The 22511-nt window shown below is 25.7% G+C and overlaps 2 protein-coding genes across 2 annotated transcripts in view; one reads left to right on the plus strand and one right to left on the minus strand.

Annotated features, from left to right (window-relative positions):
• The window catches only part of LOC102670607 (gamma-aminobutyric acid receptor alpha-like), a 41842-nt gene that overhangs the window by 2639 nt on the left and 16692 nt on the right, over window positions 1-22511 (minus strand). The window contains exons 2-6 of the mRNA XM_006610546.2: window positions 20896-21044; window positions 16556-16748; window positions 15627-15847; window positions 2951-3033; window positions 2311-2451 (exon numbers count right to left, since the gene is read on the minus strand). Coding sequence (XP_006610609.1) covers window positions 2311-2451; window positions 2951-3033; window positions 15627-15847; window positions 16556-16748; window positions 20896-21002 — 745 coding nt within the window. The 5' untranslated portion in view covers window positions 21003-21044. The remainder of the gene's footprint in view (window positions 1-2310; window positions 2452-2950; window positions 3034-15626; window positions 15848-16555; window positions 16749-20895; window positions 21045-22511) is intronic.
• LOC116184895 lies at window positions 6723-7618 on the plus strand. Its single transcript, XM_031508060.1, has 2 exons — window positions 6723-7012; window positions 7448-7618. Exons 1-2 carry the CDS (start codon window positions 6857-6859, stop codon window positions 7595-7597), a joined length of 306 nt encoding a protein of 101 aa, XP_031363920.1. The 5' UTR covers window positions 6723-6856; the 3' UTR covers window positions 7598-7618.

Below are 22511 nucleotides of genomic sequence, written 5' to 3' on the forward strand. Positions count from 1 at the left end.
AAAAGAGAATAAATTATTCCTTAACAAGAGATTATATAATTCTATCTTATCTAAAATATAATTAATTATTATATATAAAATATAATTATATAATAATAATTATAGTCCATAACAAATGTAAGCTAAATATTCTTAAATAAAATATTGAACATGATAAAATAATACAATATTCAAATATCTTTTTTTTATACAATAATAAATATGTAATATAATCATATAGTCATATAATTAATATTACATGAATGTTCTGCAATAAAATAAACAAATTTAAATTTAAAATTAAAAAAAATTAAAAATAAAAGCAACTTAATTCAATGTTCATAATTTGTTTCTAGTTCGATATTCTTAAATTTCATCCAAATTATACATATATTATAATATTATAATATTTATTTTCTATTTGTTTCAATTTTTATTTCTACTTGAATTCCATATCAAATATTAATTCATATTGAATTGAAATCAAACACAGTTGTGATCATTAGCTTCTTTGGTTACGCTTGAAATCTGTCGCATTGAACATATCATCCAATTCTCCTCTTATTTGCCTTGCATTTTTTCACTTGATAACGTTTACAAACTGGAACAACTTTATTGAACTTCATCTGATACATCATTCTGTTTCCTGTATATTATTTCCGGTATCCGACGCGGCATCCATTTCGATTTATCGAATACAAACAAACAATGCACGATTATTTGCCTTTTGCATTCGTAAATTTTTTCAAAATCAGTGTTTTTCAATTTCTTTAAAGTGTAACCTTATTACAACAGCGAAATAAATTGCTCTATTTTTGCTCTATTTTCTCAGTTGCATAAATAAATTATTTACATTTATTTCCTTTGATTTATTTTATTATTTCTTTTATTTTTTCGTTTAATAATATATTTCAAATTTAGATAAAAAAATAAATTTAGATAATAAAAGATCGGTGAGAAAGAAGTTAATTGAAGTAGTATCGATTCTTTTCATCGATCAGATATATCCAAAGCAATAAGAAATAAGAGAATTTTATTTTCTTTGAAGTTCTTTTTTCTTCTTTTTTTTTTTTTTCTATAGAAGAATTATTCAAAAATATTTGAAAAAAAATATAACTATATTTTGAGGTTAGTTATCATTAAAAGAAAATCATGATATTACAATATTAATTTAATTGTACTATTAATGTATAATTCTTTAATTTTGAAGATATTTTTCTTGTAAAATAATTTTTTATTACTTTTTTGAATCAAATATTCTATTATATCACTTGTTTGCGAAGCATTAATTGATGCTAATCCAATTAAAAGTTGGAATCCTCGCGTCCTAACCTCTTTTCTCCTTATCAATCGATGGAAATGGAGATTTTTGGAAAAGAATTTTTGCAATTAGTTGTCGTTGCCAACTTTCTAACGTGGAAAACCTTATCTTGTTTCTTTATCTTTCTTTCGTTTCACTTTCTATTTCCATCTTTCATTTTCTCTTTTTTGTATTTTCTTTTTCTTTATATCACGTTGTCGTTTTTTCTTGCACCATTTTCTGGTCAATTTCACCTACTACTCTTAGCTTTATTCCTACATATCGATATTCTTCTCCTAGAATCCGTAAACGTGACAATAAAAGTTTCCAATCGAATTTCTTTGCAATCGTTAAGAGACATTTCTTTCCCTCGTTTCTTTAATTCAAACTTACCTGCCGATATTTATCAAGCTTTCAACGACTCTTAACGCGCTACACTTTTTTTTTTTACATTTCTGGTCTTATATTTTTTTTTAGAATCGATCATTCTTAAATTATCATCGATAAAAGATCTTAGTTAAGAAATTTATTCTTTATGGATTTAATTTTAATTCTTTCAATGAATAAATTTGATATTAATATTGTTTGATAATATTTTACATGAAATTATTTTTAAGAAATTTTGAAGATTTATTTGAAATATATGGAAATATTGAAATTATTTAAAAAATAAAAAAAAAATTATTATAAAATTAAAATAAAAATATATTGATAAAATTAGAATTTTATTTGTAATTAATATTATTAATAATTATATAATTCTAATTATATATTTATAATATTACATATTTAAATATATATATTCATTTTTTAAATTTCTAAAGATTTGATTCTCTATATAAATGTACATAATAAGTATAATTTTAATAATTTTAATAAATAATTTTAATAAATAAATAAAAAAGGAAATAATGTAGCAAATAATAAAAACAAATAAATCTTTTAAATAAATTTTTTCAGCAAATTGAACAACAAAGCATCTAAATCACTAAATTTAGAAATGAATTATCTAATAAGAAATGTCGACTTACCGTGTGAAAGGGTCGTCGATGCAGAATAATTTGCAGTAGGATTGGCAACCAAATCGAATTGGGATAATTTCATGTCCTCGGCGATTGCTACTTGTCGGGCACTGTTCCACTTGTAGATCACGTCCCGCTTCGTGTAACCGACTGCAATCAAGAAAATATTTCTTAGCTTAACTCGTTCGCCAAGGAACTATAAAAAAAAAATATCGAATTCATTCTTCGTTTAAGTGTCACCTTTCTTATTCAATGAAAATTCCAGAGACGTATTTGTTATTTAAATCTCCCTCTTTTTCTCTTTCTCTCTCTGTTTTTTTCCAGCACAACATAAAGAAAAACACTGTTATTATGTTGTTTAATTGTTATCAGAGAAATTTGTGTTTTTAATATTCTTCATCTTTGGTTTTCAAGATTTCTTATTTTTCTTTTTCTTATCACTTTTTTTATTTTCCAATTTTCAATTAAAGACAAAAATTTTATTCTAAATATAGAATATAACGATTCAAGATAGAGGAGAAATGAGAGAAAGATTAAGATTCATGATCTAAGCTTTTTTAGGGTTAATTTTAACAAAAGTTCTTTATAAATGTTTAAAATTGTTTTCACTAATTTTTCTTTTTAATTTTATCTTTTCAATTGAACTTACAACTACCAAATTGTAGTGGACATCTTTGTGTATCCATTGGAAAATTTTCAAGATTCATTGGACATCCTGCCTTGATCGTGAGTCTAAAATCAAATATTTATATTATATTACTAAAGAAATAATCTTATGAGAAATATATCAAATAATTACTTTTAATATTTATTAGTCAAAAATTATTATTTTTATTAATTATTCAAATGACTCTAAAATAAATGATCAATATTTATTATTATCATTATACTAAATACAATTTTTATATTAATTTTTATATTAAGAAACATAACATACAAAAAAATCACAAAATATCAAAAATACGTTATAATATTTGAAGAATAAAATAAATCTTTGTTTAAACTCTATTTTGTCAAAATTTTTTACAAAATCCGCAATTTAATTATCATTCATCACATCAAAAATCAGATTTCGATACATTTCCAATTTTTTATTCGAAACATATACATTTTATTCGAAATATTTATGCATCAGATCGCAGATGATATAAATTACAAAAAAATGAAAAAAAAATATTCATCACAATAATCACACGTTTTATTCGATGGATCTCGAGAATGATTTCGCGTTCACTAGAATCATCCATCTATTTGATACAATCTTAACCGATGTATAACGTCTTATAACACTTGGCATATAATTCAGTTTTGTTCTATTTGGCGAACATAATAATTCGATATCGTGGATCTCTGAAATATTTGATTCGCGATTACCTCTCTACGTGTTGTTCCCTATATGGTACCATTAGTCCATCGAGCCTATCTACTAATTCGAAATAATACAATTGCATGCATGTATATATACACAATAGATACGAGATATAGAATCGTGATATCGGAAAATATTATTTAGCACCGGTAGAACGAACATTTTCGAGCGTTTTCGAGTGCAACGGACGATGAGGAACCACGAAGCTTGGCTATTGTTCTTTTGGCACGACGGACAGGTGGCGAATACGAATTTTCAGGAAATACAGGATATATGAAATAATATTTCATTAGTAGAAATTCTATGACTGTTCCGCAGATATCCTTTTGTTTTAAGCCGTTTTCGTGGAGATTGCACAGTATAAGATTGATACATGACGAAATTCTTCGAATTTGATAAATTAGAATGATCCATTAAATTTTGCGTTGTTCTCGATTGTTATCAATCGTATTAATTGTTCGATATCGATAATGTTTGTTGTTGTGTGTTTATATTATCTGAAAATCAATGTTTCAGAGATAATAATTTGATGATAAAAAGTTGGATATATATATAATGTTATTATTTGAATAAAATTATTATTCACTATAAAATATATTAATATTGAAAATTATCTGAAAAATATTTTGTAATAAATAATAATTTGTGTAATATAAGAGATAAAGATCTTAAGAAAAAAATTATTTTGAAATATTAAACTTATTAATGATATAATAAATATAATCAGGTGATTATGATTTCTTAATGTACATATATATATATAATATTTTGATTTTTCTTGATATACAAAGAATCTAATTTTATTTTATATCTTGAATTTTGATATTTGTTTAAATTGTTATTTTTTAAAAATTCTTGTTTTTTTATATATTTTTTTTTTTAAAATTTTCAAAACAGACCGTTATTAAGATTTGAAAATTTCAACTTTCAAGTTCTATAATCGTGAGATAACATAGATTATGATTATATAATTCCAAGTTTGTTGCAATGTAGTCGTATTACGAGTTTAATGTTAAAGATGTCTCTAGTATCAACTATTAGTTAAATGAATAGACTAAAGATGATAAAGCAGATAGTACTCAGTTCTAACTAGAATTATGATATACATGTATATTAAATTAAATTATTGTATGTATCAGAATATTATATGAAGTGAAAACTGTTTTTAAATAATCAGATTATGTTATAATATCATTATATTATTATTATTATTATTATTATCATCATTATATTACATTATTATTGTAATATTGTTGTTATAAATTTTATAGATTAATAATAGAATGTAATTTAATTCTCAAGTAATTTAATTTTGCATTAGAAGCGTCTGTACATGGGCAATTATATTAATCTGTTGACGTTAAGTCAGTTAATTGCATATAATTACAGTTGCGTATAATTTGATTTTATCTGATATTTTTGTAATTTTTAAAGTTTTAATTGAAAAAAATTTTTATTATTAGTATCAGTAAATCTTAATTAATAGATAATAAAATAAAATAATAGATAAAATTAAATAAATATAATTTCATGTAGAAAATAATAAACACTTTGATATCAATACTTCTTATTAATTGTTTATCCATCCATTTTTATGATGAAATATTTTTTATTTTTACCAGTTACACATGTTTTTCAACATTTAATCACATAGTTACTATAGCTTAGTCATTTTGATCGAGGTATTGAACATGTTCAACCAAGGATAGATCTCGAGCAATTTACTTTCAACGATTTTCCACTACATTTCTGGAGTTTTATAAGAGTTCTTTACAGACTAATCTCAATCACGGCTCTGATCGATCTTCTTCCAAATGATCGATTTTCGAAACTTAATCCACGATTGTTATCGACGACTCGATGATACAGAAAAAAATCGTACAACGAATGTTTTAAATATTTTAAAAGACGAAAAAAAAAAAAATATAAAATAAAACATAATTAAATATATGATATTGTTATAAATTTTTACAAAATTCTCTTTTATCATTTTGTTTTAATTTTTCAATTTTTTCCCATTAATTTAATATATTCTATGCAAATCATAATAACTTATAATTAAATATAAATAAATATAAATTAATTTTCCAATTTCTATAATTCAAGTTTATAATTAAGATATTTCAATATTTATAATAAGATAAATGTGAGAAACAAATCTGAGAGAAGATAACAGAATTCATTTCCTCTTGGAGAAACCAAAGTGAATTAATTAAGCGATTAATTGGCTCGATATCGACATATTTCCGCATTTCATCTTCAGATATGAATCTGAATTTTCTATTATATTTTTCTATTATATTATTATTATGATTCGATTTATGGTATTCAGATTTCAAATATGCCGATATATGATGTTAAATTTTCTTCTCGCGTTCAATGATATTTTATTTTATTTTTATTTCGTTGAATATCCATGAAAGCATTTTATAAGGAAGAAAATCCTTCTATATTTCAAAATTTATTCTTTCTCGAATAAGAAATAAATAAGGACAATATTTGAATATAATAATTGATACGATATTCAATTTATCGTATGAATATAGTGTAGTTTGACAACATTGAATGATAAATATCATAATTCATGAATTATTATAAAAATTTTTTTATAATGATACCTCCTCATTGATTTCGATGATTTTATAATATGATGCAATATATTTTTATAACTTTGAACTTTCTGTTGGTTTATATTAAATTCATTGATATGTTTATTTTGATTTTTTTATTTTCTTTAAAAAAAAGAAAAAAATAATAAAAACTAATCAATTCATATTTATAATCAAATTTCGATTCTGACCTAGATTCCAGATTGGATCCTTATTTTTGTACTAATTTATATACTATAATTTTAAAATATATCGTTAACACATCCAATTTCAAGTATTTTCCACATGTTTTTTTTTTCTTTTCTATAAACATTTAATTTTTGTTCAACAATCTCGATAAATATTGACACAAAACAATATTCTTTTATCTCTCATTATCTCTATTATCATTTATTATTATTTTTATTTTCAAACGATTCATTGTTATTTATTTTTTATGTCAAAACTTGCAAAACTTGGTTCAAAATTCGCATTCCTTATTTTTTTTCTTTCAATTTTCAATAAGGATTTCAATTTTCCTTTCTTCTATTGATCAGCCACGCTATCTCTGTTTGGAAAGTTAGCAGGATGATTCTCAATGTCGATTACAAACGTATTCGACTGCGTTGGAAGATGTGTCGAGCGTTTAGGACTGGAGGAGGAACTTTTCACCTTAATTGCCGGGCGAAAAGCAGGAAACGTTTTCGAAGTTGAAAAGGGTTCGTTGGTACATCAAAAGCACTTGTTCAGCAAGGTGACGTCATCTCCTTTTTCAAATCTTTCTCAAACGATTTTGTAACGTTCTACGTGTTTCCGTGAGATAGAATTATACTCGATTATCAGCCATTCTATTCTTTTGACTTTTGCATTGAGGAAATAATAGTAGTAGCATGATCGCGTATAAAATTAATAAAATAATGCAAAAAATAGTAAATTTAATGTGCTGAATAATTTTTAAATTTAATTTTTAATAACGTAGTATAGATTTTTCAAATTAAATATTATCCAAGAAATTCTGTATTTATTCAGAAATTTCGCAGTAATTCAACAACGAAAAATTCGAAATTTATATTCGGACGATATAATTTGAATTATAAGAAATGTTTGCACCGAACAGATTCGATATTTATTGCTACCCACTGGTAGACCCTTTTGTATCGCGGTGAAAATAATTTTCATTGTTCATCAGGTCGAATGGGTTTCATTGTGGACCGTGTGCAGCTTGCTCGAGAGCTTGACATTTGAATTTACCGCCACGAACACGTCCAGAAATGTTCGTTTACACGCCGAGAGACCGAAATCACAAAAAATATCGAAAAACCAGAGATTGTTGATTTAAAAATTGAATTGAGGACAATAAACTTCCAAGGCATAGTTAAAATTTTGTTTTAAAGAAAAAAATTCTAATTTAAAACAATTATTTGTTTTTATAAATATTAATATTTAAAAAAAATTAGTAAGAATTTTCAATAATAAAATAAAATTAAAACAAATTTTAATTTTATGTAATTATTTATCTTTTTTAGATATTAATATTTATATAAAAAGAAATTTAAGTTAAAATTTATTATAACTTTTGGATTCTTGATAAATTGTAGTTTTTTTTTATATTTTATTCATTTTTGCATTAATTATTTATTTTTTTTACAAATATTAATATCTGAAAAAAATTTAGATAAAATCAATCATATTAGATCCTTGTCAAGTTTTAATTTTTTAATATCATATTAAATATTATTTGAAAATTATATTAGATTGGTCTTAACTTAAAGTTATTATGCTATGAATAATAAAAATAAGATTCGTTTAAAAAGATATCCAAATTACAAAATCTTGAGAAAAAATTATTGCTTATAATAATATTTTTTCTTTTTTAGACGAATAAAATATCCAAAATTATATGCCATAAACAGTATATTTACAAGCATATTTACAAGATGCTTAATTTAATCCATGCTAAATATCGTAAATTATTTGTAATACCAAAAAAATTTTTGTTTTTCAAATAGATTTAATCTGTATAATTAAGTATGTAAGTTTCCATAGGTATGTGAACATTTTTTAAAAATGAAATCATAACCTTGTATGATTTTGAAGATTGAAAATATTAACTATATATTCTACTTGTTTTTGATATTATTATTATCTTTTATCTTTTATCCGTATTGTTGAGTTAATATTAATACTTCTGTTGATTCTTTATTAGATATTATAACTCGATTTTTGCAATGTCACAATGACGCAATATTAAATCAATTTCAAATCATATTGAATTTCATATTAATTTTATATATTAAGTAGGAATAAATACTTATGCTAGATTTAAAATCACGATAAAAATTATAATAATTAGCAATTACTCGTTTATCAGAGTTATATGTTACAGGAAACAGAGCAAAAATATCTGAAATTTAAAATCCTGGCTGCATTCCAAATGAGTACGCCACAAATTGAAACAAACCATGGTTTCAAATATGTATTGGGAATTCTTGTTATTTATGGTCGGATTTAATATTTTCTAATGGTCTCATTGTCAATTCTAATAGTTTATGATAATTAATATATTATATTATATTTAATTAATATATTAATTAAATGGAAAACTATGCTATTATTATCATAAAGCGATAAAAATATAAAAGATATTATAAATATTAAAGATATTATAAAAGATATCATTATTACAAAAAAAATATCAATAATTTTGAAAATTTCAAAAAAAGAAATAATCTTGAGAAAAAATAAATGATAAATCATAATATTTATTATGTATAAGTGAAATATATAAGAATGATTAGCTTTTAATAATAATAAAATTTTCGCCAGGTATCACATTTCCATATTATGTCAATATCACAGTTCAAAATTTAGTGGAATTAACGTCTATCTCTTCAGTTACGAATCAAGTGGTATTAGTGAACGAGACAAACATGTGCAAGGATGAAATGGAGAGATGAACATCTGCTCAACTCAGCGGATATACAAACCGCGTCGTTTGAAATTGAAATCGACCACGGATCGTCGTCCATGCATGGAGGCTTGTAATTAATCACGATATTCTAATATTACGGATATTACGAATAAATTTTTGTCTCTGTCCGAATAAAAAACAGCGAAAAAATCGATCCACATATCGCGACAAGAAAAAAACATAAAAAAAATTAAAAAGAAGAAAAAAAAATGAAACATGCAATTTCGTGTATCTCATACAAACGAGAATCTGAAATTCATTTTAATTATATATAGTTACGTGTCATTTTATCATATTTGAAAAAGATATATATTTGAAAAATATATTCGAATTGATTTTCCACTTAAAAGAGATAAAAATATCTTTAAATTCGTGTATTTGAATAATGTAATTTTGAATACAATTGTACAATTTAATATTTAGATATATAAAACGATTTAATCTGTTTTTATTAATTCTTATTATATTTTTATTATATATATATATATGAAAAAAGCTTTTTAATTAAGAATTAACTTATTAAGTTAACAGATTAACTTATTTTCCTATATTCCTACAACATTTTATTCATTTTTTGCTTTATATAATCTTTCATTTAAATAAAACAAACTATCTAGTATGTTTCATGATTTTTATATCTTATGTATATATTACTATCATCTATGATACATTTTACATTTATTAATTTTACTTAAGCGAATCATCTAAATAAATACTATATTTTCTTCAAAACACTTCAAGTATTACTTCGTGTATATTACTGTTTTTCTAATGCGATGAGAGGAATTTTAGTAATCAAAAGTTTTACACTATCCGAATATTTTTAAAAGATTTTTTACACAAGATTTAAAAAAAAAAAAAAAGGAAGGAAAAAGGGACTATTTTTTAACCTCAATTAAACGAATTAAATCATTTCTCACATTTTAAATTTTCTAATTATTTAAATAAATTAAACTACTTATTATTTATACATTTTTTAATCTTATAATAAATCTTTTATAATATAATATATAATATAAAAATCATTATCATTAAAATTTTATAAATTATGAATCAAGATATCATGTATCATAAACTAACCTATCTCTTTCTATGCATTCTCCATTCAATTTAAAACAGCCGTGATCCAATACCGTTCCAACAAGAGAAATACGATTAACAAACTATAAAGATCAACAATTCGAAAATTACCGTCACAGTTTAGCTATGTTTCGAATCAAATGTTGATTTCGACTAAATAATTATTGTCTAAATTCGACTAACGTGAACAATCGCCAATGCAAACATGGCCGGTAGCGCGCTATCCATAAGGTTAGGGTATATACACATGAATACAACGGCTAAGAGAGAGGATCATATTGGAAACTATGTACGTTGGCACAAGTATTCTAGCCAGTTGCACGCATGGACGAACGGAATCGCTGCAGTAACCAGGCATTTCGAGATCCTCGAGATCCTCCGTCCAAGAGGATATAAATCATCTCGAGCGTGAAGTGTACATACGGTGCCGAGTTAGAGGAAAAGTGGAGGGGGACTCTTCACATTTGCCAGCCTCCTTCCAGTTACCTCGCCGTTTCGTCTTACTCTCTGACGCGGTATTTGCGAGCTTGATTCTCGGTTCAAAGAGAAACGCGACCCTCTTTTTTTTTCCTTTTTTAATTTTCTTTTTTTTCCCTCTTTTTTCATCGCTCGAAAAATGCGCGGGAATTATCTCATTTACCTCGCTGTGTATTTTTAATTCATTTTTAACATGGTTCTTATTTTTTTTTTTCTGACGGTAACGCAGAGCTTGTTTAATTCTAGTACTGTTTATGAACGAATAATGGATTTGAGAAGATTTTGTGATTTTTTTATTGCACACGGATGTATGAAACAATTAGAGAAAATACTAGATGAGAAGTGAATTGTTGTATAATGTAAATATATATTTATATGAAATTTAATAATTTTATATATTTTTTTTACATAGAAAGTTTTTTACATAACATTTCCTTTTCACATAGTATTCTACATTATATTAAGGAAGATTAGCGATGAAAACTTTATCATGAAAACTTTGCCTGTAATTAAAGTTCTGCCTGTAATAAAAGCTTCTTAGTAAATGAAAATTATGCGAATTCATTAAAAAATTTAAATGAATTCATTTATTTCAATATTTTAAAAATGTTTTTTTTTTTAAAAGCAATTCTTTATCGATAAAATATTCATTTGACGAATTAATAATAATATTAATAATAAATTATTAATAAATCTTTAAAACCAATGATTTTATTGAATCATGAATAATAAAATTAATTAATCTTTTAGAAAAATATATTCGGAATTACATTAAAAAAAAAAAAAAAAAAATTCGTTACATATGCATCGACTTACAATGATACTATTATTGAGTCGATTTCTCCGAACTCACTTCATAAAGAACGCTCCACTTCACAAATTCCAATTCCTCTTCAACCTCTGAATAAACCAACCTTACTCCATCCAAATTGTTCACTCTCAAATAAACGAGTGTTTTAAACGAGCGAAACGAAACTGGAGGGATAAACACCAGCAGTTTTATCCGACCACAAAAATTCATAGAATACAAGAAACTTCAAGAGGAGTGAGTTTCTAGCCTAGCAAGAGGATAAAGAATATATATATAAGAGAAAAAGAAAGAAAAACAAGTGGAATAAGAGGAAACAGAAGGAATGAAAGGGAAAGAGGTTTATTAGTTTGCGTTTATTATGACGTATTCTTTAACAGCTTTCACGGGCCACCTCTCTCTCGTTTGCATAAAAATAACGAACTCGATTAGCATACAGACGCGATGAAATTCTAAAACCATTTCGTTCTAGAGATCACGTACACTACCACCACGTATTCTACCACGTAGACGGAATCTAAAATCATGGATTTTCAGCCAAGGGAATCCTTGTGGTTATGGAAGATCATGGAGTGCATGCGGCAGATTATCCGTAATGGATAGAGACGTGTTTTAGGTCTACTTCGGTCTGGAAATGAACGGATGTTGCCTATCCTAGGAACGTCTCACTACTTATTCTTGCCATCCGTGAAATCGTGCCGTGATTTCGCGATCTTTTGTTGCTGAGAGAGCATGCGTATTGCAAGAATTTAGAGAGGTTAGATAGATTTATAACGCGATTGCCAACATTCACACGGAAAATTATCTAGATGTTATAATTGGTCTTAAAGAAATAATTATTAGAAAAAGTAATTTTTTTTAACACTTTAAGAGATAAAATATTATTTTGTTACAAATTTTTTAAGTAAAAGAAATCCATTTTTTATTATTAAAATTATAAAATGATAGTTTAGACATCAATAATAATATTATTGAAAAAAATATTAAAATAAAAAATTTTATAAAGGATTAAAAATTATTCGTCTATAATTATTTGATGAATATATGCGCAATTTCTAAGAATAGAGACACTACAATTGTTAAAATATTATTAAAATTTTATTAAAATTAAATTCTGAATAATGAACAATATTATCAAATATTTTTTAATATTAAAAAATAATTTAACAAAAAAGATATTATTGTGAAATACTTATTTTATGGATGTTGTGCATAAGACTTAAAAAAGATTTTAAAAAGAATTAAACGATTAAAACTAACAAAGTTTCGAAATTTAGTTAAAAATAAAGTTGAAACGGAAAATATTTAATATTTCTGCGGTTGCAGATGTGTTTAATCTCGGCAAAGTAACTAGAAGTTGTTCAAATAAATATATACGAAAAGCTTTACTAGTAGCTAATAAAGTGTTGTGCAAATAGCTGAGACGTGATCGACATTAATAGTTACCAATCGGTCATGAAAGTGTACAATGTATCGAAAAGAATTCGATTTTCTACCCTAGTCACATCCTATGATACTCTTTTACAAATTCTTTCTAAGCTACTATAAACGTCACCAAGATTTATTACATAGTTGATAAATAAGATCAGGTTTATCCAATCATCTGTTAAAATGTAATAAAAGACGAAATATTCAAATATTCAATTTGATCGAAAATTTAAATTTCTCTTCATAACTTGGTATTCACTTGGTTCACGAATAATTTTTTCCAAAGAAGATTAAATATAATTACAATTGAGATTATAGAATAAAAAAAAAAAAAACAAAAATGGAATAATAAGAATAAAATGTTTCCAAACAAAATTGTAAAATATTCTATACTTTCTATACTTAACCTAACTTAATCTTGTATTCATTAAAGCACCAATAACATATTACTAACGAAATAAATTAATTTTTTATATTAAAAATATTAATAATAATGTATTATAGTTTTTTTTATATCAATGTTTAAATTAATATATCAATATTTATCACAATTATATTCATTATTCATATTTAAATTTACACACACGATTCATGAAAAGAAAACTTTGATTGGAGGATCGTTTCACGCAACTCTTTACACCGATCTAGAGCTAACAACATTGACGCAAATCAAGACGGTAATCTCAAGTTCTTTGTCTTTCGGACACCGTACACAAAAGTTCAGAGAAGGACGATGCACTTTTGAAAGAACAAACGCTGTGCTCGGCACATGATTCTTAGATAGCCACGAGATGCACGTATATATGTGTGCAGAAGCACCTTGAGCTCAAGAGTTAATTCTGGTGTGCACAATAGGTCCGATCCAGAAGACTAGGTCAAGAGAAAGGGAATGAGTTAACAAAAAGGAAACGTATATGATTCCTTGTTTTCTGTCTCTTTCTTGCACTCTTTTTCTATCCTCCAATCGTTGATCGCGTATATTTTTATTCGCTGTTGTGCGGGCAATTCAAAATTAATAATAAATCATCTGATATAATTTTTGAAAAGAACTTTGTATTTATCCACAATAGAATATCTATACTACTAGATACTAATTTTGTGATATTTGTATGAGTTGTGATCTTTTGTATTTTTGAATATTTGTAAATTGCCAGTAAGATTATAATCATATTTAAATATGGTTAATTGATAATTTATGCAGTAAATGGCAGATTTGAGCTAGTCATTGATATATTATTATTAATTAAATATATTATAATAATATATTAATGATTAAAATTGAAATATTAGATTGTTAATATTGAACATTGAATATTGTTAACATTGAATATTATATCGATTAATCAATTGATCTTACTGATATTTGTAAAAGATATGTCAACTAATTAAAATATCTCAAGTTCGAAGAAATATTGTGCGAGCGAAACTAAATAATTTGAACTTACTCTTACTTGAATTTTAAGAATTTCGAAACAAAATTTAACGAATCTCGATCCATTTCTGATCACGATTGATACGAATTAAATAAAAATATAATGTAAATATATTAAAATAGATTATCGATTAAAATATTATCATAAAATAAATAAAATAAAATTCATTTATAACCTATAATGATAAACTTCAAAATTTCGTGTTACAACTTCTTTCGTATAAACGAGAAAACATATTTCTTAGCGGGAAATGAAAGTAATTTGAAAATCAGCACCGCGTAAAGATGTCATTTAACCACATTTTGTATTCTTAAAAGATCACAACATCATTTATCATTATTTATATCATTTAAGTATTCCTCCATTCCTCTTTGATCCATATTCTTCGAGTAAAATCATTGCGTTTTCCCTCTTGAAATGTGGACGACTTGAATTCAAGATATTTTTTGAACTCGATCCAGATACATTTTCGAACCAGCAAAAGAATTCATCACTTGGAATGGTATGATCAAATAAAAAGTTTTTCAGTAGACGGAAAGAGAGAGTTGTTTGACATAAACAGTGAAGTGAAATACAGAAATGTTATCATGCACGATCGATCGAGGAATTAATATATACGATAATAAAACGATAAATTTGAAATAATTGAACCATTTATTTTTATTTAATATATTTAAATCTTTAATTTTTTTTTAATGAAAACTATTATTATGACTTTCAGCTTACAGAAAGGTAATTTTCAATTTCTGGATTTTTATTAGATAGAGTATCTTCTTCTATTATTATGATGAAAGAAAACTATATGTTAAGAGTTTTCAAGATACTTTTGTGTGAAATTTCCAAATTAAAACTTTCAGTTTCATGATATCAAAAGCAAAAAAAAAACTTGACTTTGGATTTTCAGTTTCGAGAAATTTGAATTTTACATTGCTTTTCAACAAAGAAACAAAAAATCGTATTCTATAAAAAAAAAAAATTATAATTATAAAAAATTATAAAAAAGATATATATAAATAATTTCGAGTTTTTAAAATAAAATTAGTTAGTTTAAAAATCACTTTCAAAAAATTCAAAGATACATATTCAATATGAAAAAAATAATTATAAATTATACAAGAAATTATACAAGAATATTATGAATTATTATGATATTATGATATGATTCACTCACCTTGAACTGTAGAGCACTCTACCATCTTGATAAAGTCTGACGAATTTGTTGGGACTGGTTATAGTATGTAAGTAACTATGTTTTCCATTGTAAAAATACGTATCCGGCTTCCAAATCCTCGCCAGCATCGATATACTAAGCGCTAGAGTTTCTTTACCGCCTTGAAAAGCCAAACGTCGATCCACCCACGATTGCCGGAAGTAACAATCCATTGAATAAGTCTGCGCAAAAATTTTTTTTTTCTCGTTACTTTTATAAACTTTTATTCGATAAAATCTTATAATTAATGCAATTTTCCTCTGTGTTATCGTGACATTTTATAGTGATAATGTATTATTTATTGGAACAGAAATACAACAGGTATTTTTATATTTTATTATTTCAATTTGTTTCATCCTTCATACATCCCTTTTATCTTATTTCTCTTATTCAAAATCCAAGATTCAAAGATTCAAAATTTCAAGAATTCAAAAAATCGAAAAAATTATAACGATTCAAAAATTGAAAGAAAATTCTAAGAAAGAGAATCTAGAAATTAAAAGATTTAAAAATACAAAGTGTGAAAAATTCAAAAAATTCGAAGATCAAAAATCCAAGGATTCAAAGATTCAAAGATTCAAAGTTTTAAAGACAAGAAATAAAAAATTCTAAGGATTCGATAAATTCAAAGATTTAAGATCCATAAAAAGAATCTAAAAGACTTAAAAAGATTTAAAAATTCTAAAGATTCAAAAATTCGTTTTACAAGAAAATACATATAAGATTGCTTTTGTACTCGGTTAAATAATATCACGAAACCACTGAAATCGAATTTGTACAATGCTGGACAATGATGAATGAGATCTGGAATGATTGTACATTTGCTATATGTAGCAAAGAGAGTGTCGTTGGGAAGAGAAACAAAAGGAAACGAACAAAGAGATACGAACCATATCGACTTCGGAAATCGGACCCATACTGCGCACCATAATGTCGATCTCAACCGTGGCCGGTGGACCACCGAAGTCTGGTCTCACGCTGTTGTCGTAACCGCGAAGCAGATTGTCCAAGAGCTCACTTATGTTGCTGTGATTATTGCTCTGCGTCCTCTGCCTCGTGGATGTTTTCGCTCCTGTTGCTGCTCTATAACGATTGATTTATTAATATCAATTTTTATTCGATAAAAATAATGTAAAATTAATTATTTGAAAGAATTATATTCTCTTTTTCGAATAAAAAAATTATTAATTATATTAAAATATTCGATTTATATAGATCATATCGTGTAAAATATACGCTAAATTATTTCTTTTTCAGTGTAACAATAAGTCATTATTATATTCAATATAAAGTCAAAAATTTTCACATGTTCAAATATTCGATTAATATAAATCACATTATATAAAATATATGCTGTAAAGTATAAATTATTTTTTCATATACTTTATAACGTAAATAGATTGTTATTGCATTCAATGGAAATTTAAAGATTTTTTTATGTAAAAAATGTGAGATGAAATTAAAAGTTTTGTTATCCAAATACATTCAGAAAATAGAGAAAACTGCGTCATTAAAATTTCTTTTTCTTTCATTTCCATATTTCAATCGGTTAACAAAGGAACTCAATGTTTCTATAGTATTTAAAACGATCTTTTATTCATCGACTGGAAATCATTCTACCTGAAATTAGAGTAGTTCAAGTTAGTTTTTTTTTTAATTTTAATAAGATTTAATTAAGTTTAAGAAAAAGTTATATACGATAATTAAATTCTTAAAATATTAATTATCTTATTAATAATATATTGAAGATTACTTTAATTATTTCTTGACATCAAAAAATCTTTCTAATCGTCAAAAGACCATTCTGTCAATTTTATTGTATATATATTGAAAGGCTATTAAATCAAAATTAACGATCGATTTGTTGTTAAACTGCGCGGTTCCCCTTAACCTACATTCTCCTTTATCTTAAATTTATCTATCCATTTGCACAATCCTGAATCATCGTATATCATATTTCGTAAATACATCGATATATGAGATAACCATATGTAGTATTTTTCACCATTTGAACGCGATTGTACTGTTCCTCCGTTATCGTAAACCGAGGTTGCTTTATGTCAGAACGGAAGGGATAGGAGAATATCAATAGACGAATAGAAAGAAACGAAGAATGTATCATGAACGATATCTGTAAATTTTTGTATATTTTGATTACAGATTGGAATAGATAGGAATCTGAAGTTAATAAATTTATTTAGAATAGATAATTCTATAATTCTTTTTTTAATTGAACATTTGCCCATGTTCTTACTTGGCCAATTTATAATTGATGAAACAATTGACGCACGTAATAAATAAAGAATAAATAAAGCATATGAAGTAAAATATTTTTATTTTCTTTTCAATTATTCTTTGTATTCATCTCTAATAAAATAAAATAATTCTGTAATAAGCTTATTTACATAACCTTAAACTTTAAAATATACATGTTTATATATAAATATTATATCCATACTAACCTATTCGTTTTGTCAAAAAAAAAAAATTATCCGTTTTCTTAAAAAGAAAAAAAAAGAAAATTCTTTAAAAAACAAAAAGAATCGAGAGAAATACAAACACGTCCAACTCAAACATTCTCTCTGCCGATTCTCCAACCTAATAAACCTCAAGATTCCTCTCCAAATTAAGTTCAACTCTTTCCCTTTCTATTTTCCTTGTCTACCACTCGAGAAAGGAAAACAAACGGATAACACTTTAAAAAATATTCTTTTCGCTCATTGTTCCATCCGGTTCGACAGCTATTTCGTTTGTTTCGTGTATACGTGTGGCGAAGTGTACACACAAGAGTGTGGAAATTGGACCGAGGGAATTTGGACAGTGGGCGGGGAAACGAAAATTGTGGATCGTTTTTAAACCGAAATAAAGCGAGATTTTAATGTCTCTCTCTCTCTCTCTCTCTGTCTATGACTTTTCAGGTCACGATGAGAACGAATGCCCGATCGAACCTATGTTGTCCCTATATATTTCGACCATCATCTGTGCCCAGTCTATTTTCCAGGATCGGCTGTATCCGCTTTTGTTTGCTGACATCATGTCTTTTTTCGATTCCTTGATTCTTTTTCTTTCATATTCTGACCAAATGGACTATCGATACACTTACTGACAATATATAGAGTGTTCGATTAGGCACGCATCGTAAAACAAAAAAATTCGAATACTTTTTCCTATCTCTCTTTTTTATAAAAAATATTTTTCTTTTTTTTTTTAATTTCAATGGTCAAGCGAAGTGAATGAAACAAATCGTTAATAATTCTCAGAATATCTATGGATAAAAATGATTTAATCAGATTGAAAATTAGTGATATCGATCTAGTTATATTCAGGATTCTAGTGGTTGTTAGGGAATTTTTTATCGTCAAGTTAAGCTTCTTTTACATGACTTGAATATTGCAATCATGCATATTATGTAAAATGTTAATATATTCGTGATATATTAATTTTTGCGTTTATTTTTCTAACTTTTAAAATTAATCTTCCAAAGATATTCGCAAGAATGCTATATTAACACTCTGAATATAAATTCAATATAGCCTTTAAAGTTTCAAGATGCATATAAATTTCCTTGTTAAAAAAATCTTAAGTATATATTTGAAAGAAAAAACCAATTCTAAATTAATGTTATATAAACTTGAACAAAGATCGAACTTCTTACCTCTAAAATTAAAGGATTAGAGGAAAATTGTTCTCTCATCAACTTACATGTAAACTTAAACACGTGACCAATTTTGTGATCTTACTGCTTTTATCGATCTCATCGATTATAGCTAAATAAACGGCACGTCTTAATTCTAAGACAATCATTTTATTATTGTATATTTTTTTTATAAGAAATCATTTTTTTGGTTGTATCAAAATAACAACCCTATACAGAAGACACATTTAAGAGATGTATTTAAGAGAATAGGAGGATTGGATGTGCTTATGCGGAGGATCTACATATTGAAATTATTAAAAAGATGGTTGACCTGTTTTTACCAGGGAAATAAGGATTTGAATGATGCATCCTACGAGTTCTTTCTTTCATATGACTGATTAACTCTCTCTCCTCGACCTCTTTCTAGTCTTTTATGTAAATATCAAGACGTAGCCTTTGTGGAGTGACTTCTTCACTTCGGTGATAGTGAGGTTTTATAGGGATTGCAGATTTGGATATGTCTCATGAATATTCTTTTTTTTTTTTTTTATGATCAAATTAGCTTTTTGGTAGCAAGAATGAATTTTCCTTTGAATTTTGTTTAATTGATTGAAATTGAGTGAGAATATATAAACTATCCTAATTAGATTTAATTTTTTACGTATTATATAGTATATAGATATATAATATAATCTATAATAATTTTTATTTTATCTATAATATTTTTTATTTAATAATTTCTTTATAATTTTTTGTAAATACGAGTTATTTATTTCTATTTCAAAGAAAAAATGCTTAATTCTTAATCAAAATAGGAAAATTACTTTTGTCATACTTTCGAAATTTTTTAATTAAATTGTTCGTATGATAGAACATAGAAATGAACAATTATGAAAAAGACAAGAAGGAAGAGAGAGTTATCAGTTCGAATTGGGTTAATTGTCTGACAAGAGGGTTCAAATCAAACAGGGTTCCAATGATCTGCATTACGACGTTCATCCAACTCTCCGAATATTCCATCGTTGCATTTACGGTTTCTCGTCGAATGGACGCTGGAGAATCTCGAATTCGGCTTGGCCCATAATGCAAGAACAATCGTATAATCATCTCAAATATGTTCGTTATCAGTAGAATAACACGCATTTTTAAGATATTTTTATTTCATCATTTTTTTAACGATTTGCGATAGTATAGATATACTCATTTTAAAATTCATTTTATTTTTAATTAAGATTTCCAATTTCTTTATAAATTTTCTCTTGCTATTGTTCTATAAGAAATAAAATAAATTGATAAAAATGAATAACATATTTTATAATTTATTTTTCATTAATAGATGTATGTAGATTTTGGATAATTGAAAACTAATATTCATTAAATAATAAGAATTGGAAATTTCTATTTAAAAAAGATTATACTATACAAATTATAAAAATTAATCTATACTAAATAAATATCAAATTATTAAAAAATTGAAAATAAATTATATTTTTATCTAATTAAAATTTCGTTTCATTAGTAAATATAATGATGAAAAGAAGATTTGATATTTTGTTAAAATTTTTTATAAATAGTATAAAAAAATATTTATACAGAAACGATGCATAAGATGTGATCAAGTTGGCGAGAGCCAGAAGGACTCGCTGCTTCATCATGTCTTGGGACTGATCCTCCCTCACAATACGTCCTGATTCATTCATCAATTCGTTTGAAACGGCCAGCGTTTTAGATTTCTTCTATTTCTAAAACAAAAGATGCAAGCAAAGATTGTTAGTTTCTCTGATATACGAAAATATTTTCATGCATTATGCATTTAATTTTTTGTTAAAAGAAAAATTTGTATATTATTAACCATTAAAAAAAATAGATGTTAATTTAATTCATTTTCAAAAAAAGATTCATTTACAAAAAAAAGATAGAAAGATAAAAAATAGATCAACAAAATCAAAAAATATTTTAAAATTTTATAATTTATCTCTTTTTGATGCTTTGCCATCTCTCCTTTGAGAGATTCCTCTATCATCAAGCCATCATTCATCGAATAGTTAATGAATCACGAATTTTTCTTTTTTTCTTCTTTTTTTCATCATTTGCCGATCAATTAAACTGGAATAATTTCAAATTTTATTTTCAGTCGTTGACGAGGGAATATATTCATTGACGACACACTCGACGAAATTTCACCATTGATGTCCTATTTTGAATAACTATTCGAATGTATCGCTTTCGATCCAACTGTTTCCTAAATAAAAATATTTTTCTCTAACATGAGTGATTTTTCATAAGAGATTCTCTTAAGGAATTCCTATGTGTATAAATATTTCCATTTTATAAATTAGATTAAATAAATTTTTACAAATAATTTATATAATTCAAATATTTCAAATTTTTAATTGATAAAATAATTAAATTATTAATTCAATAATTTAACATTGATCGAAAATTTAAATAATAAAAAAATTTTTGAATTACATAAATCAATTTCAAAGAATGTAACTGATTGACTTTTGAATTCTCTTTGATTTCTTACCTTCTGAAATTGTGAATATATATTTATGAATCATCCATATTGTTTGAAATATGGTTATTCCTTGCTTCAATTTTCAAATAATTATACTTAATTTTCTAATTTTTTAAAAAAAAATCATCAAATTCTATAGTTTTTTCAGAATATCTTTCACAAACAATTCAATTAAAAAAAAAGTCTCGATCATTATAATATCTCGAATGAAAATCGTCATATCGAACAATGATCTTGTATCACGCTTAAACACTTTGTATTCATGATGAGAAGAATCCGCTTCCAATTACGCGGTCGATCGACGATAATTAATATTATATTGTGGTCCGAATGAATGTGTGAGTGTAGCTAATTGACGGTTGGAGAAAAGAATTAATTCGTTCGCTCTTCCTTTGTGGTCTGAATTGGATGTCGTACTTCGTCGACAGAGAAACACAAAACATGGCCTTTCCCATCGTGTTCCCTCGTTTGAAAACGAGAAGGCCGCAATTCCAGTAAACAAGCATCCGAATGGGTAAATATCTGGCACTGGTAGCACACTGGTACACATACGAGTGTGAAAGCAAGAGAGGAGAAAGGTAGTAAAAGGTGGCGTTTGACTTGCAATTTAGCTCGTCGCGGTATCCGTCGATAATCAGGTCGCTTTTCGTTCGACGGAGGCTTTTAACTAGAACTAGTAAACTAATTG

Source organism: Apis dorsata, unplaced genomic scaffold (genome assembly GCF_000469605.1).
Source record: "Apis dorsata unplaced genomic scaffold, Apis dorsata 1.3 scaffold_74, whole genome shotgun sequence".
Classification (NCBI taxonomy): Eukaryota; Metazoa; Arthropoda; class Insecta; order Hymenoptera; family Apidae; genus Apis; species Apis dorsata.